At 34.9% G+C, this 17,951-nt stretch overlaps 1 protein-coding gene across 13 annotated transcripts in view; it reads right to left on the bottom strand.

Moving 5' to 3' along the window:
* Nucleotides 1–8,005: 8,005 nt before the first annotated feature.
* Nucleotides 8,006–17,951, bottom strand: part of ESRRG (estrogen related receptor gamma) — a 592,692-nt gene continuing 582,746 nt past the window's right edge. For all 13 annotated transcript variants that reach the window (XM_063672170.1, XM_054442396.1, XM_054442407.1 and 10 more), the window contains one exon: nt 8,006–11,964. In XM_063672170.1, the coding sequence (XP_063528240.1) occupies nt 11,720–11,964 (245 nt within the window). In that variant the 3' untranslated portion in view covers nt 8,006–11,719. The remainder of the gene's footprint in view (nt 11,965–17,951) is intronic.

Below are 17,951 nucleotides of genomic sequence, written 5' to 3'. Positions count from 1 at the left end.
TATGTTTTATACACTTTGCTATGTTTAAAAATGTTTTAAAGAGGATATTATGTACTCTTAAAGACAATGATATATTAAAATGTCATGATGATAATGATCATACATGTCATTGATAACACAACCCCCAAATACGCAGAATCAATTGACGGAAATAAATCAATAGTTGTCATTAGTGATTGAGACATTTCTCTTAGAAACTGATATCAACTGGACAAAAAGTAAGCAGTTGGGAAATATTTAAATAACATTAACAATGCGTTAAAAGTAGGTACTTCACCTACCACTCAGAATATTCACGTTTTTTTAAGCTCAAGTGGAACTTTCTCAAAAATTGGGTAGACACTCAACCACAAAGGAAATTTTTTAAAAATTACATGACTCAACCACATACAGACTATATTCTCTGAAAATAAACAACATGTAATTATAAATCATTACTAACAAATACTTTTAAATACGTCTCTGTGAATATACATATATACACATACATCAAGTTGCTAAAAAGTCCTCAATTAAAGAGAACATCATAAGAAATATTGTGGAATCCTTAGAACTAAATGCCAGCAAAAGCACTGCATGTCAAATTTCGTGGACTACTGCTAAAGCAGTATGTAAAGGGAAATGTATAGCTTTGAACACATTCATTTAAAAAATGGAAATTGAATAGAAATTATCAAAGCAATTGTGATATAATGAATTATTGTTTCTATTTACTTACTTTTCTGTATATCTGCCATGCAAATGTGCAGTTCATCCCACAAAACTGCTTTGGACTTGGCTACATGACTGACTTTGGCCAATGGTAGGTGGGTAGATAAGAGACAAGCAATGGGCTTGAAATGTATTTATGCCTTGAGACTTGCTTTCTTGTACCTTTGCAATCATCATGATAAAACTGTCTTCTGAGTAGCTGCCACCTCAGCAGTCTGGACCCCAGAGAGAGATAAGTGGAGAAGACCTGAGCCATCCAGACCTGCAGGGTGAAACAGAGACACTCAGTCAAGCCCTGTCTAGCCATAACAATCACCTAGAAGAAATAAGTGCTTTTTTATTTTTTTATAAGTCACTGAGATTTTGTGGTTGTTATGCAGCGAAAACTGACTGATAGAAAAATCTGAAGTTGAGTGCTGCCATAACATAAAATTAAAATATCTGGAAGTAGGTTTGGGACAAAGGCAGTGGGAGACACATCTATGGAGAGCTGAAAAAGAATGTTATCAAAGGTGAGGGAGGGGGTGGGGAAGGCAATCTGTGCTACATTCTAGCAACCCATTTGTAACAGTTTTGGCTGCAGTAACTTGGAATAAAAAAAGGAATCTAACACATTTATGGACTTGGGAAAGATGGCTTATAGTCAAAATGATAAATGCATGAGTTGATTGCTCTAACTGCCTATAATAAGATAAATGGATTTATAATAAGGAGAAAGAGATATACTCAGAAGTAAACTGATCAGTTTGCAAGCTGAATTAGAGGGAATATAGATTATTTACTGAGAAAATCCATGACTATAAACAAATGATTATAAGGAAATTCAACAAAGTTTCTAAGTACAAGATCAATATACAAAATGAAATAGCATTTCTCTGTTCAAAAACAAAACAAAACAAAACAATACACTAACATAAAAAATAACTTGTAATTTGCAAAAGCTACAAATCTATGAAGTATCTAGGAATTGGTTAAAGAAAGACTTTATGGTGATACAATTTAAAAATATCTCTTAAAGAAATTAAATATGTAAGAATAAATGGAGAGATAAGCATTCATTGAATTTGAATCGCAAAAATGTTAATTTTCTCCAAATTAATTGCTACATTAAAAATCTAATAATATTTATAAAGGATCAGTTTTAGAATTCAAAATAAGATTTTGAATTTCAAGTGGAAGAATAAAATTTCCCAAGTAACTAGGAATTTGAAACAAGGCAAAGTGTGTTGTCTTATGTTTTGTGGGCATGGGTGCAGGATACACTCTATCAGATATTTAGATGAATTATAACACTATGGTAATAAAATAATATGGTATTATGGCAGTGACATATAAATTGTCAAAGAACAGAATAAAAAAAAAAACAAAATAAACTTCTTTACCTAGGGTAGTTTTGTATGGTATCAAAGTGACATCACAAATCGATGTGGAAAAAAGAGATTGGGATATAAATAGAATCTTATATATATTAAAAACATTCAAATTAGATTAAATAAGACCAAAATGTGACATTTAAATTATAAAAATAATTGCATAAAAAAGAAAGAATATATTTTAAACTCTGAAGCCATAGGATGAAATTGATGAATTTGACTTTATTGAAGTTAATAATTTTTAGTCAACAAAGGCAAAGGTCAATGTTATGAGATGCATGACAGACTAGGAAAAGACATTTGCAAAAACTGAAAGTGACAGGGATCAATATGTAGAATATGCAAAGAACTCCTGCAAATGAACAAAAAAAATGGTAGGAAACCCAATACAAAAAAAAACAAAGTGTGTAAATACAAAATTCACAGAAAGGAGAGACAGAGTAGGTCCAAAAAGCAAGAAAAGAAGCTCAGAGAAATATAAATCTAACCAAAAATGCACTATTTTAAAAATAACCAGATTAGAAAAAGTTTAATAGACAGAAAAAATGTATATGCTGCTGAGGGGAAATGAAATAAATATACTGCTAGTGGGAGTTCAAACTAATCTAATTCTGTAGGATAATTTCTGTAGTGAAAATAAATATATAAATGGTCAATGACCTAGTAACCCCATGCCTGGACATATGTTTCAGAAAAACAATTACAATGGTCCATAAGGAAAAGCATCCAAAGATGTTCATTGTAACATTGCATATTGTATTAAGGCTTTGAAAGCAATCTTATTGTTCATCACAAGGGGAATAGATAAAATATGATATATGCCTTCAATGGCTTACTATGTGGCAGATTTCCTCCTACAACACAGATAAGTCTTAAAAATCGAGTGTAGAGTAAAAAATAAAAAAAAAACAGAATAAGATAGTCAACACAGCACCATTTCTGTATATTAAAAGTCTTACATAAACCGACATTATATATTTTTCAAGGACTCACAAGGAGACATTGCAGAATGAAAGAGACATGAGGGAATGAGATAGTATTTCTTGATCTAAGCAACAGAATTAATTCACTCTGTGTTCTACCTATTCAAGATTTTTTAAAAAGTACTATCATTCAGTTTCAAGAAACTGATAAATATAGGGTTAGTGTTTTAAGATATTAGATTCAGGAACTAGACAAGCTGCATTCAAATTTAGCTGACTTGTGCACTAATTATTTGGTCCTTGAGCAAGTTATTTAACTTCTCTGAGACTCCTTTTCTTCACCTATAAAATGAAGATTTAATGTTACTTCCCTCATAAAGAAATTGGGAATATTAAATTGTATAATGTATTTAAAGAACTTAGCATAGTGTCCAGCACACAGTTAGGCCCACGATTGGTTTCTGGCTGGACCTGCATTGTGCATCAGGTCAACCCTGATTCTATACTACTTTAATGCCCACTCGAGAGAAGCTCCCCAAAGCAGCCTCCTATGCATCTGCATCCCAAACACCTGCGTTTTTCCCCTGCCCTAAAGGCTTTTCTCCCAGTTTAAATTAAATTATCCTGGAGTGTCATCTAGCCTGTCTTGGAAAACACATAAAGAGGAAGAAAGAAATTACATTTTCAACATATTGAACTTTTAAAATAGATACAAAGTATTTCCCTAAATTATCTAATTTAATCCTAATAACAACTCTTCGATAGTATATTTATCCCCATTTATCTAAGGAGAATATACTTAACTAGGAGTAACATCACATAGCTAGTTAGTGGCAGAGTTGGCTTTGAACCTATACATTAAAAACTCAGTTTATGCATGTAACCAGTATGGCATACTGTTTCTCTTTATCACTTTCCCCAGTATATTTAAGCACCACCAAATCTTATTAAACCCAAACAAGTAAGTCCTGTGTCAAAGAATTCCTTGTGTGTAAAACCATACTCATATTAAACATCTATTTACTTAATAATCAGCACAGAAATTACTCTGAACTACTTACTTATTTCTGTGGAGAAAGTGGCTTTTTTTCTATATGTACAGTTAAAAATATAGGCTACAAATCTTCTTCTGATTTATAAGCACGAACAAATTTGGTACATTAGGGATGGCCAATTCATTTTGATTTCAAAAGGAAGACCCAGGCAAAATAAAAGTCTAGTGGATATAAAGAATTTCTGAGAGATTATTACAAAAATACCTGCAAAATAGTGTTTAATATTAATTGCTAGTATTCTTCATTCGTAATGATATAAAATCCCATATTTTAAGGGAAAAAGTTAACACCCTTATGGCTATAGACTTCACTTTGGAAATTGCTCTTATGACTTTAGCTTTCTATGTGCTTTTTTAAAATAGCAGACAGTTCTTCACTTCCCAATAAAACTGTGAAATTCGACTGAGAATGGCAGATTGAATTGGAGTGTGAATAGTGTGATTTAATGCTCCCGCTAGTCTGAAATGTTTTCCTGTTAGGCCCTTTTAGCGACCCCTCCCAAAAGTTTGTTTGCAGTACCTAAAATCAGCGCTCCAAAGTTCACCACATTGCAAAACACACAGGCCGCTATTATTTTCACAATGCTAAACACTTTTTTTTTCCTCACAGTAAAGTCCATTTCTCGTTTGATTGCGTGTAACAAAATTTGCAGTCTAAAGCTTCCCTGTTTCAGAATCCTTCATCAAAGTTGTGATATAGGACTTCTGGCAAAATTATCCAAATAATTCCATATACTCTAAGACATTGTTTTCAATGCTTTTGTTTTTAAATTTAGTTTCTTAGGGGATGGGGTCTCACTATGCTGCCCAGGCTAGTCTTAAACTTCTGGGGTCAACCAATCCTCCCACCTCTGCCTCCCAAAGTGACAGGATTACAGGCATGGGCCACTGTGCCCAGCCTCTTTTCAGTTCTTTTAAAAAATAATACTGTTAAATATATATTATGCTGTATTTTTTTAATGTACACACATATACACTTTTGGTTTATGATCTTAAATCAAAAAACACTTCTTACTTGGAGCAAAGTTTCTCATGTTTGAAATTCTGTGACATGTTATGGCAATACATGACTATATTGGTACGTTTTAAGATTGTACAATAGATGAAATGGTTAATTATTAATCTGGCTGGTGTCTGTAATGAAAAAGGGAGTTCTTGCTTTTAGGCCACAGACTCAGTATGTAAATCTCTTGTGTTGCTGCAATCATAATATTCCTGCAGCTATGGTGTCACCTATTGTAATTTTTCTGCTAATAAACAAATTTGAACTAGCCAGGAATCCTAAATTTTGAGACTAGCTGTTTATCTGAAATATACTCCAGAGAAATAGTAATGCAGTTCTGCTTTGAATTTAATTTAAACAGAAACATGCAAAACAAATCTCTATGGAGGATATTTGACAATAATAAAATATTTCTCCCGGCGGGTGAGCTGGTAGCGATTGTATTGTGCAATCCAAGCTCACGTTTCAGTAGGTCATTACCATCATAACAAGCCCTTGGACCAACTGGCATGGACATGCAACATTGAGCCCCTGATGGTCACATTATTTCAGACCTTTAACTTCATGAAGAACAAGACAAATACTCCTGGGAAAGTAGGATTATATTTTGAAATTCCTTTCTTTTCTATTTGTTTCCCAATAAGATGCAGTACACAATCCATCTACTGCTACATGTTTCATTTTGTTTTTTTCCACACTACCAGGGGGCATGAGAAGCTACATTTAGAGATTCAAAAGTCCAGATGCACTGACTTCGACACTTTCTCATCTATTAGTCTATGGTGCTATCCATTCAGGATGTAGACCATTGTGGATGAAACAAAAGCCTTAAGCGTAGCTCTCTTTTTTTTCCACAAGTGAATCACAAATTAAATTTTATAATAAGCAAAGTGCACCTAAAGTGTTTTGCAGAGGCCCAAGGATGAAGCATTCTATCTCGTTTCTACCTCTCACCTAAATCAACAACTTGAAAAATATAGGTAAGAGAAGTCCTTCCAAGAAATGAAAATTTTCTAATTTTGTTGCTCTTTTGTTTGTCAGTAGGGAAAGACAGGTTTTTTGGATCCCACCTAAATAAATTCTAAAGCACATTAATGGGCCAAATGAGTAGGATTTAAAAAGCGGGGATCGGGGGAGTTTGTGAGATATTCTGCAAACAAGTTTTTGAGTAGCTATCCATCTCCATCTTTATATGGAGATATAACAGGAAGATGTGGCTTAGCAGTCATCAAATAAAATATATTTTTCATATGTTTTGTGGAGGTCAAAACAAAGTGCATTTCATTGGTTTGGTAAGGAAAAAAAAGGTTAAGTACTTTCATCTTGTTATTAAAAAGAAGCCCTAACAAAAATTTAGAACCAATATTAAAAAGCTCATTATTTTTGGTTTATTTGAGAAAAGTATAAAAATTTTAAGCAAGTGTTTCTCCATCTTGTCTTCATATTGGAATCACCTGGAGATCTTTTGTAAGCATTCCAAAACCCAGGCCACATCTTGGATCAATGAAACCACAATCTCTGTGGGTGGGACATGAGGAGCAGGAATTTTGACACTCCCCAGGTGATTTCAATATGCAGACAAATTTGGGGACCACTGGCTTAAAAATAAATCACTTATAAACAACTGGTGAAAATAAAAGTGATCCCTTAAAACAAATACATAATGCATTTGTCAGAGGTACTTGTTGTTTATGTATTTACAAACACAACATGCTGAAATGTCAAAATCCTACTTCATTTTTTTTACACCTGTGGCATCCATGATAAATATGTCAGTATCAGAAAAGTTGTCCTGTAAGAATTTTAAGTTACAAAAACAGCAAGACAGTTCTAACAGGAATTCTTTAAAGTGTGTGTGTGTGTGTGTGTGTGTGTTTATGCCTAACATATTTTACAATGAGGACCTCTTTAGAAGATTACAGACATGATTTTTCTTTTTAGGTTTGTATCTTGCATTGTTTCAGTCCCATCCAAGTACTTAAAAAATATCAAAAGTAAAACATGTCAGATTTTATGTTGAACTGTTGCCACTCAAAGGACATGAAAATATAAAAAAGACAATACAGAGCTATCTTGTTCGCTAGTGCATCTTAGTCATTTAGGTAATCTCGTGCCCCTAAAACCGATTCAGTTTAGTGGCCTTTGTGTGATCAGCTTGCTTCTCTGGAGAACCAACCACCTCTGCAAGGTGAGAAATACGGTGGGCAAACACAATGACAAAACACCCTCAAGATAGGCAGAGAAGCCAAGAAAGCACACATTAGCACTTCGGTGACGGCTCCAGGAGGCTCCAGTGGAAGCTACAACTTGACCCTGAGCAGCAAGGGCTGTAACCTCTCTGAGTATAAAAGGCGAGAGGAGGCCATTTGCTGTCAGCAGTGCTATTTAACCCTCTTGAATTCGAAGACAGCTCCCCCTCCTAATTCACACGGATCTCTAAGCTCTGCTTGTTGACTTCTCATTCAGGAAATCTGGTCAGCAGCTCTACTGCTGCTCCACACAGCCTGCATCTTGCCAAAGAGCTCGGAGCAAGCGCATGATTTAATTGTTGATAGAGGGAAATAATGGGTATCTCTAGCAGGTTTTAATATGATCTTAAAATAGGGGGAGAGTTTTCTGTTATGACATTGACATAGAGGCGATGATTTTGAGTAATGCAGGATGATGTGGAGATGCTTTAAGATTAAATAAGAGCTATATAAAGGCTTGTCAGAATGAATTCTAATGTGCCATGAGACACTTTGCATACTCTTAAATATGCAAAATGTCTCTTGGCACCCTAGAATTCATTCTGACAAGCCTTTATATAGCACTTATTTAAACTCTGACTTTATTTTTAGGGAACAGGTACTCAGAGTTACTCTTTGAATGGAAACAACAAAGGGCAGTGTTTATCAATTTGGTTCTTTAGCGGGGAAAAAAAAGAAACACAATACAAAAGAGCAGTCAAAAGTGGAAGCTTGTTTAATATTGCTCTACCATCATCCTGAAAGGCATAATAATTTGAGTTACACATCTGAACTGATTGGAGTTACAGAATCATATCTCCTTTTTGCATTTAACAATATATACAATATAAAATAAATACATTTACACAAATGGACATTTGCTGGAGCACACAGTATGGTACACATCACAAAAATATACAATTGATTGCTTTACAGATGTGAAGCCCATCTACAGCTATAGACATGGTTTTATTATTATTATTATTATTTTTACTACTGGCTATAATGCAACTCCTGGATTATTATAAGCAGTTTAAATTTTTTGTCCTTTTACGATCTTTGCACATAAGACTGCCATAAAATGTTTTCCTAGGCAGGTAAACAGAGACGCTTAAATAATTAAAATACAATCACCAACACCCATTTTCTCTTCTATAAGAAAAATAGCAGTTTTAAATTTTTTATATCTTTTATGTTATCATTTAAATGCAAAATAGTGGAATAAATACAACAATCTGATCTGATTGAAACACAAGTGTAACTACAAGGAGTCACACAATCATATTGCTTTAAATAAGAACAAACCTAAAAGAAGCAAAATTAAAATTAAAATCATATGGCTAAAACATACACCTTTATAACTTTCCAAAACTTCACATTAAGTAAATGGTCTTGCTTGAAACTTGAAAAGACTTCCCTCTAGTGAGGTTTAAGATGAACATTTACCCTAAAGCCCGTGCAGTTCTTTTTAAATCTACATTTTAGTTTTATTTCCTATTTGTGAGATACTTACTCTTTTGTAATGCTGAGAGTTACTTAAACTGAAAACTAAAAAATCGTATCTCGTTCTTTGAACATATCCCCATCTCAGGTTTTCAGTTGGTTGGCTCTTACTTCTGAAGCCCAAGTACTTTAATGTGATACAGTGAAAACAATGTATATATTGTATATATTTTATTTATATATAGTGTAGTTGAATAGTAGCAACTTAAACCCTGCACAAACTTTCTGGAAAATAATCTTTTTAAACACTTACATATATAAATAATCTTATAGAATCAGCACCTTTTTTCCCAGGAGTTGTATTTTCTGTTGTTATTTTTAAAGGGATGTGCCAATTTCTGAACTCCTATCACAGCTATAAATTTCAAGTTATTGACCATCTGAATGAATTGCTAATGAGGATTTATCTAGAATCACACTACAGTCACTTCTCTACTGAGAAACCACAATCTACAATATAGTCCCATATAGCTAATGATAGATACACAGTATTCCTAGCACTGGGTTGATGTTTCATCAACCCAAGGTATTTTGTTTAAAGCACACAAAGTAGCAATAGTTTTGGAAACGAATCTGCACCAAAAAGTTTTGCAACAACACAGAGCGAGTTAATAACAACATCTGAGAGATGATTGAGTGAAAGCCATATATACAGCATTTAAAAATTAGACTTATCTATATTCTTGAAATATTCAAAGTTTTATTTCTAAGCTATACATTGGTATTCTATAATAAACCATTAGAGAAATTATTCCTTGTTTTGAAAATATTATTATGATTTTGATGTGTATCTGTTCATAATGAATACTTGTTTGGAGTTTCAATCTCTTAATTATTATTAGGAAGAACCTTATTACTGGTAAGGAATAGAATATACTACTGTAATCTCCTGAGGAATTGTACATCCAATATTGTCTCTAATTCTACCCTGTGTCTAAAAGCACACGCCACAAGAATCCAAACACCACAAGAACAAGACAACAGTCTTTGAATGCAACATAAAATTCAGAAAAGCACAGCAAACATGAAACATTGAAAAGCTGAACTACATTTCTTTTGTTTGTTAGGATTACAATTTTAATTACATCTGTGTACATAGAATAAGACTGTTCACATAGTACAGGGAGCAGCTACTAACACTGGTCCATTGGTATAGCATTTGATGGAGGTTACTGTTTATTGGTTATTCAGCGACTGTAGATTTCGGGGCATCTAATTGATTTCTTCATTAGATTACACCTCTTAACAGTCTGGAATCTGACTGACTTTCATGCTGTGACAATACTAGTTGAAAAGCACATATATTGGCTTAGCTCTTGGTAAAAACTGCAGATTAATTTAAATGAACATTCCTAAATGAATAAACTTATATGGATTAGGTTTTAGAATTTGGTCAGGTGTTTTCTGTCTTTGATGATTTGTTTTTTTAATTCTGGCATTTGCCTTATTGCCTCTTAAATGAATACTGGCTCACAGCTCCTTCTGAGACAAGGTCTGTAACTTTGCAAACAGGCAGTATCACATTCCTAACCACCGTGGCAGCTAGAAATCATATGGCAATTGTACCTCCCAAGTAGAGAGGTGCACTCCTGATAATTCTACGGATCTATATCTCATGTGCAGTGCTTATATATGTGACTACTCAGAGTCACTGTAGGTGTAATCTAATCCTTTGTGTCAGTGAACATTTAGGTAAACTGGAGCTCATGTTAAGAAATTGATGTCTGGGACCAGACTGGCACACAACATAAATTGCATCCGTGATAATATGCACCTTCCCTTCAACTATTGCTTGAGTAAGTTAAATTCCCATATTAATAAATGGCTGAAAAGTGGTAAAGCTGGTACAAAAAAATCTCCATTTGTAAGAAGAAACAAAACATTTTTAAAAATCTTCCTTCAGGATTCATTTGTCCTTCATTATTGTTCGTAATTGTTCAAAGCCAGCACAAAATTGCAGTATTCTTATTTCTCTTTAGTATTGCATGAATGAATAAAGCTTAAACTATTCCCTGAAAAAGTTACATAGTAGCTAAACTAACAAATACCTGGAAGACTTGAAAAAACAATTAAGGAATCAAATGGCTGTAACTGATCTAGATGGAAAAGCAATGATAAGAAGCAGCCGATGCAACGTTGCTTAAGTTGTCTAATTAGAGGCTGCTCCCATGAAATCTAATACCGCACTCAGTCAATTCGTATATGTTGCACTGTACTTTTAGGAACGTTGGTTCTCTTTCTTTGATTCCTTAGTCATGGGGAACGGTATGGTTCACAATAAGTTCACTGGCATCCATATTATGGATCTCCATCCTTTGGCAGGGCTGGCTTCCATCTCTCTTCAGTTAGAGACCTCTTTTAAAAGTTCAGCAGCAGAAGGAAGAAAAAGAAAGATGGAAAGAAGGTCAAGAGGAAAGGAAAGGAAAGGAAAAAGGAAAGGGAAAAAGGAAAGTAAGGGAAAGGAAAGGGGGAAGGGAGGATTTTTTTTTTTTTTTTTTTTTTTTTTTTACAACTAAAGCTATTTCAAATTTAGAAAACGGGGAGGATGAGAAAAGAGAGGAACGAGAGTAGGCAAAGAAAAGAAAGAAGGCAGGCAGGCAGACGGGAAGAAAATAAAGGAGAATGGGAACTAGGAATGAAAGAAGCAAAGAAATAAGGGAGGTGAAAGAAGAAAAGGAGAAAAAATAAAGAGGAAGAGAAATGTGGGAAGAAAGAGAAAAGAAGATGATGGAGAAAGTAGAAAGAAACTCATCAGGAAGCTATGGAGGAATCTGAAAGCTGCTTCATAGTCTTGCTGCTAAATTATCAGTGCAGTCTGTTGATTTTTGATGTTGTTAACTAAACTCTAAGTTTCTTCGACATCACTCTTGGGTTTATTTTCCCTTTTTCAACGTGAAGGATGGGAAGGCCCAGGGAGCTTTTAGTCAGACCTTGGCCTCCAACATTTCCAAAAAAAGTTTGTGCATGGGGACTTTGCCTTCTAGTTTGATGTTGTAGAAATGCTGCACGGCCTTGGTAGAGGTCTGCCTCAGGAGTGGCAGTGTCATCAGCATCTTGCCAGCTCGACGAGGGTCTTCCATGTGCTGGCCAGCTTCATAATCCTGCAGCGCCTCATGTAAGACATCCTGAAGCTTCTGAACGGCTTCAACATCTTCTATGTGCATGGAGTCTGTGCAATGAAGCAAAAGATATGAGTAATTATAATAATAATAGCAAACCTATGTAGACTAGAGTTATAAAATTAGCTATTAATTATTTTTGAACTTCTCTAAGCTTGAAACTATGATTTGTTCAGAGTCTCACATTTCTACAATCTCTATTTCTTTCTAAATTTCCCTACATAATTTCTAATACTAGCTTAGAAGATGGGAATTATTAGAAAAGATCTATGATTTAAAATGTGTATTTTTCCTCCTCAGGCTGAGCAAGAGAAGGCTTTCTTTCAACAGATTACAGTCTTGACTATTCTATTCATTGTCTCATCCAGGTATATATTCATTCACTCAACAAACAACCACTGAAGGCCATCTATTAAAAGTATTATCTTAGTGCTGTGTGGGGGATGGTTGTTTAAAATTCTGATCTTGCCTGGAAAAGCCAATATTTCCCAAAGAGGGGAAAAAATTGATGACTAAGATCCTAAGAACTCCATGTGACTACACTGAATCTAGCACTATACAGAAATCACAATAAATTATTTATCCTTTTAGGATGTTTAATGTTCAGTATCAGTTGATTAAAGCATCCTTACAGAGTCTACTTCCCCGATGAAAAACAAATGGTGTCTTCAGATCACTGAGTTCTGAAATACTTTTCACATTTGTAAAGGCGAACTTTGCCCTTAAATGAATAATTTGAAAATCTAATTCAATCAAGCAAAGAAAGGGTTAACAAGGTTGCCAAATTATTCTTGTGAGAAATGTGAGATGTGGGGAAAAAATAAAAGTTACAGCTCCAGCTCTAAAGCAGACACTTAATTATATACAAGTTTGAATCATTTAGCACGTTTTATTGATTCTGATGACAGTTTATCTGTTAATTACACATAATGGAGTCTTTGGGGGATTCTTCATATTTAATAATTCTAGTTCTCTGAGAATGCTGAGCTCTAAGATATATGTAGTTAGCCTAATCTTTCATACAATTCAAACATAGATCACATGAACAAAAAGAGAGAAGGAATGTAATTTAAAATCAAGTGGCTAAACATACAATAAAAATGAAATATGGCAAAGTAATTAAAAGATAGATAACCAGTAGCATGTCTTAAAAATTTATTCTTATTTTGTTTAGTGTTTTTTCAATTTACATTGTCATTTTGAATCATTCCACCACATCACTGGTGAACTGACCACTATTAACATTAGGTAGTTTAATGACACCTCTTTAAAAAATTTTTGAATAATCTGGAATAAAGTTGCTTATAAGTATTTACTGCTCAAGACTCAATCTCTGCCTGGCAGGGCAAAAAGAAGGAATTTTTCCAAGTGGGAAATAGCGTTGATAGTGGTGCCCTGGAGCGGGACTCAAGTCACTCCCCAACATACGCCTGGCCTTTCCCTGTGGATTGTTTCTACCCAGCTTCTCTCCAGTCTGGTTCCTCTCAGCATGGCAATCTCATCCACCTCCTATGGTGTTGTCTCTTAGAAACAAACACACATAATTTCTAAAGTTGTCTAGGGGTTGGTAATGTTAGGGACAGAAAAACATTCATAGAGATGATGGCAACATGATCTGATATTCTTTCTCTCTCTCTATTTTTGCACTTAAATGCTACCTGAAGGAAAAATGGGAGGTATGGGGAAACACTATGGTGAGTCTCTAGGTACACAAAAGACTGCAATATGGACCTTCTGCATAAGGGAACAGAGATGAGTTGGATTTTCCCAACGTATCCTGGGTCTAATAATTAGCTCTCTATATGAAAACAGAGTAATAGATGGAAGGAGAAAGTGGGAATTACACTCTGCAGTGACAAAACAAACTTGAAATGACTATTTTCCAACTAGACCAAAAACACAGCAGAATAAAAATAATACATTTACCATTTATTAAGCACCTATTTCAGGTGAACATGGCCTCATTTTACCTCCCCAAACCCTAGAAGACATGTGGCACTGGTAATATGTGTCAGACTCAGGTTTAAATTCAGGATTCTTCAAATCAATAATGCTGCTAGAACGTAGAACACTAAATGTGCATTCCCTTAAAAAATGGGATGAATTGTCCTCTAAACACATCCTGTTCAAACTCCCATCTTCATCAGCCATCTTCTTTACAACATTCTTAAGGAACACATTGCCAGTCATATGAAAAGTATGTATTCTCCTTGATAAGAGGCAAAACTAATTATTATTAATTTCCTCTTTAAATTTTCCTAAATCTCTCTCCAAATTCTATCATTTGGTCCTGTTTCTAACTACTAGAACAACACAGGATAAATTTCCTTTTTCTACATGGCATATCTTTAAATGCTTGAAGTCAGCTACACAGTTACCTCGGCCCTACCCACAGTCTTGCCTTTCCCACTACTCTTGCCCAGCAGGAGATATATTACAGGATGTCATGGGAAATGAGGCAAGAACAAATAGCAGAGAGATATGCTCACAAACAGCAATTAAGATTTCAAACTATTCTTTAAAGGCTGTGATTTAGCATGAGAGATTTAAAAATGATTTAATCAAATTACTATGATAATTTAACTTCCCATTTATAGAAAAGATTCTAACTCATTTTAGCTTTACCCGTTCTTGGATCTGTTAATACTTTAAATGCAAACTCACTAAATCTGAACTATTTAATTGACAATGATTCAGCTGGCAGACTGCTGAAGAAAATATTAATCTCCATTAGGGATCCTAGTTCAAGTTCTGGATCTGTGGTTTTAATCTCTGTTTTGTTCTTTTGGTTAAATTTACACGTTGATGCCAGGCTCAACAGAACTGGCATTAATGTATGTAATTATTTTGTTTTCATTGTTCATGCTGGTTTCTTTTTAACTATGCTTTAAAGGAAATAGTCCTAGTATTTGTGCTAATGGGAACCAGCTAAACTTAATGGATATCATAAGTTTATGAACTAACAAGACAGGACTAGGCTACATATTAAAAACAATGGGTGAGCTCTTAAAAATCTTGGATACTGGGCCCAAGTCTAGATCTATGAAGTCAGAGACCAGAACTAGGACATCAGCATTGCTAAAAATCTAGGTAGTTCTACTGCCAAGCCAGGATTAAGAACTACTGCTGAATTAGATAATAAGACAAGCAAATACTATTCTAAAAGAATCAATATTTCAAAAGATAACCAGAGTGTATATGACATACATATTATTGCCTATATATTAAGTCTAACACCTAATAATAAAATAGAACCTTATCAAAACTTACAATATTTTACTCTGTGAAAGAGATCCTAAAAAAATATGTCTAGTTCAGATCATTTACTTTGGGAAAATAGCTAAATATCATCATCCTTGCAGCTGCAAATTTAATAAGACAGAGCCACTGAAAAAGAAGATTTTATATTTATATCTTCCCTTGAATAAAATACTGCCCTTCTCTATGTTAGAAAATATTAATCATTGGGGGCCAGGCGCGGTGGCTCATGCCTGTAATCCCATCACTTTGGGAGGCTGAGGCAGGCAGATCATGAGGTCAGGAGATCGAGACCATCCTGGCTAACACGTGAAACCCCGTCTCTACTAAAAATACAAAAAATTAGCCGGGCGTAGTGGTGGGCGCCTGTAGGCCCAGCTACTCGGGAGGCTGAGGCATGAACCCGGGAGGCGGAGCTTGCAGTGAGCCGAGATCGCGCCACTGCACTCCAGCCTGGGAGACAGAGCCAGACTCCGTCTCAAAAAAAAAAAAAAAAGAAGAAGAAAATATTAATCATTGTGTGCACAGACATAGCTACTCCAAAATACCTAAGTCCTTCTTGGGAACTTTCTTCTGGACTTTTAGACCATTCTTGGCAATACTTTCTCAAGAGTGCCAAATCTCATTTTGAGTATGGAATTGAATATTAGATACAGGCACAGTATATTCAGAGTCAAGCCTAGTATATAACATAAACCAACAGTCAGTGTAAACTTTTCTGTGAAATGCAGGACTTGATTTTCTTTGATGTTTGTGAACTGCCTACATAAAGATGGGTAGTAAGGAAAGGGTGAATGGAACTCTCTCCAATCATTGAATGAATGAAACAGAATGTCATGGAAAGAATAGAGAAGTGGAAAAAGGTCTATTTTCTAAAAGAGAATTTGTATCTTTAAATTTCCATATGCCATATATATGGCACCTAACAGAGTGGTTCTTCGGGGAGCAATTGGCTAGGGTACTGAGGAACACTGGTTGATTGCCATGTCAAATGGACTCTAAGTTAACAGAGATGGTAGAACTTTTTTAACCTCTCCAAATGTTCACATAAACAACAACAACAACAACAACAAACAGAGCAACTACATGACAAAACTAAAAACTCAGGGACATTTACAGAAAAACTAGGTGACAGGATATTCCCAAAATATACATAAATTCACACACACACACACACACACAAATACACAATGAGGCCTATGTGTGTCTGCATCCCCAGCTCTGTACTTATGTAGGCAGATGATGTTGGCCTAGGAAGAATGGCCAACCCTGGAAGGCACCTCAAGTGTCCAAGTTGTAATCTGATTCTAGGCTTCAGCCAGAAAATATTTAAAATGAACATGGAATATTTTGTCACACCAAATAGAAAGGATATTATCTAGAACTACTAGGTATTCAAAAAGATTTCAGAAGCCACCCCGAAGAGGTTTCCACTGACAAAAATGGGACAATTTGGGCTTCAAAAAGGATTATAATTGCAACTGATTGAAATCCATTAAATATGTTTGAATACATGTGTTTATAATTTTTTCTCAATAGAACACCAAGTATTTACTCTGAAAGCTGCTAAATAAAGAGAAATAATCAAGCATTTATACTACTTTTCCTAAACAAATTGTAACACTGGCAACCAAATAAGAGATAAGAGAAAGCATTATTTATACATATCCCACCTACTGAATGAATAAAAGAGAAGAAAAACAACAAAATTTCAAATCACTGTTTTTCAACCCCCAGTGATTAATAAATTTGGGTAATGAACATCAACAGTTGCTAACATCACAAAAAGAGACAGAAACAAACATTATGTATCTTGCAATGAACAATACACACTTATAGGTGCCATAGGGATAGAACCTGAGTCTGATTAAGTCTCCGGATCCAGTAGCCAATTTGCACAAAATGCAAGGGCAGAAAAAACATGATGAACTTCTCCAAGACTATGCAATCTTCAAAATCCAGACACTGGAAAACCAGGTACATCAAATGCCCTGGCATCTTCAACTAATAAATTGTAGGAAAAATAAAATGAAGGAGGAACTTTGGAGTACAGACTTAAAAATTCATCCATAATTTTTTATGGGTAAATGAGCAGGACTAAATTGTAGTAACTAAGTATACACATTTATTTAAAAAAACTATAATAAAATAAAAGGAAGTGATGACTATGAAACTCAGGATAGGATAGTGATTACTTTTGTGGGAAGGGAAGGAGCTGAGATGGGAACAAGACACTTGAAGGTCTTTCAGGGGTTATGTTACAAGTTTTATTCTTGACCTTGCTTATGCACTCTTCGTGGTAGGCTGAAAAATGGCCCTGAAAATATTCAGGTCCTAATCTCTAGTACCTGTGAATGTTACCTGCTATGGCAAAATGAACTTTGTAGATGTGATTAAGTTAAGGATCCTGATATGGGAGATTATCCTAGATTATTCAGGTGGGCCCTCAATGAAAGCAAGTGTCCTTGGAAGCAAAGGAAGAAGAAGACAATGTTACCACTGAGGCAAAATGCTACTCCTGGCTTTAAAGATGGAGGAGGGTGCCCTGAGCCAAGGAATTCAGGCCCAGGAGCTGGAAAAGGTCATGGAAACGGATTCTTCCCTAGAGTCTCCAGAGGGAGTGAAAACCTGTCCATACATTGTCTTACACCTAGTGAAACTGATCGACGTTTGACATCCACAACTGTAAGAGACTAAATATGTGTCATTTAAAGCCATCAAGTTATGGTCATTTGTCAATGTAGCATAAGAAACTCATACACTCATTAAGGTCTATATG

Source organism: Pongo pygmaeus, chromosome 1 (genome assembly GCF_028885625.2).
Source record: "Pongo pygmaeus isolate AG05252 chromosome 1, NHGRI_mPonPyg2-v2.0_pri, whole genome shotgun sequence".
Lineage (NCBI taxonomy): Eukaryota > Metazoa > Chordata > Mammalia > Primates > Hominidae > Pongo > Pongo pygmaeus.
This window is presented reverse-complemented; position numbering and strand designations above follow the sequence as displayed.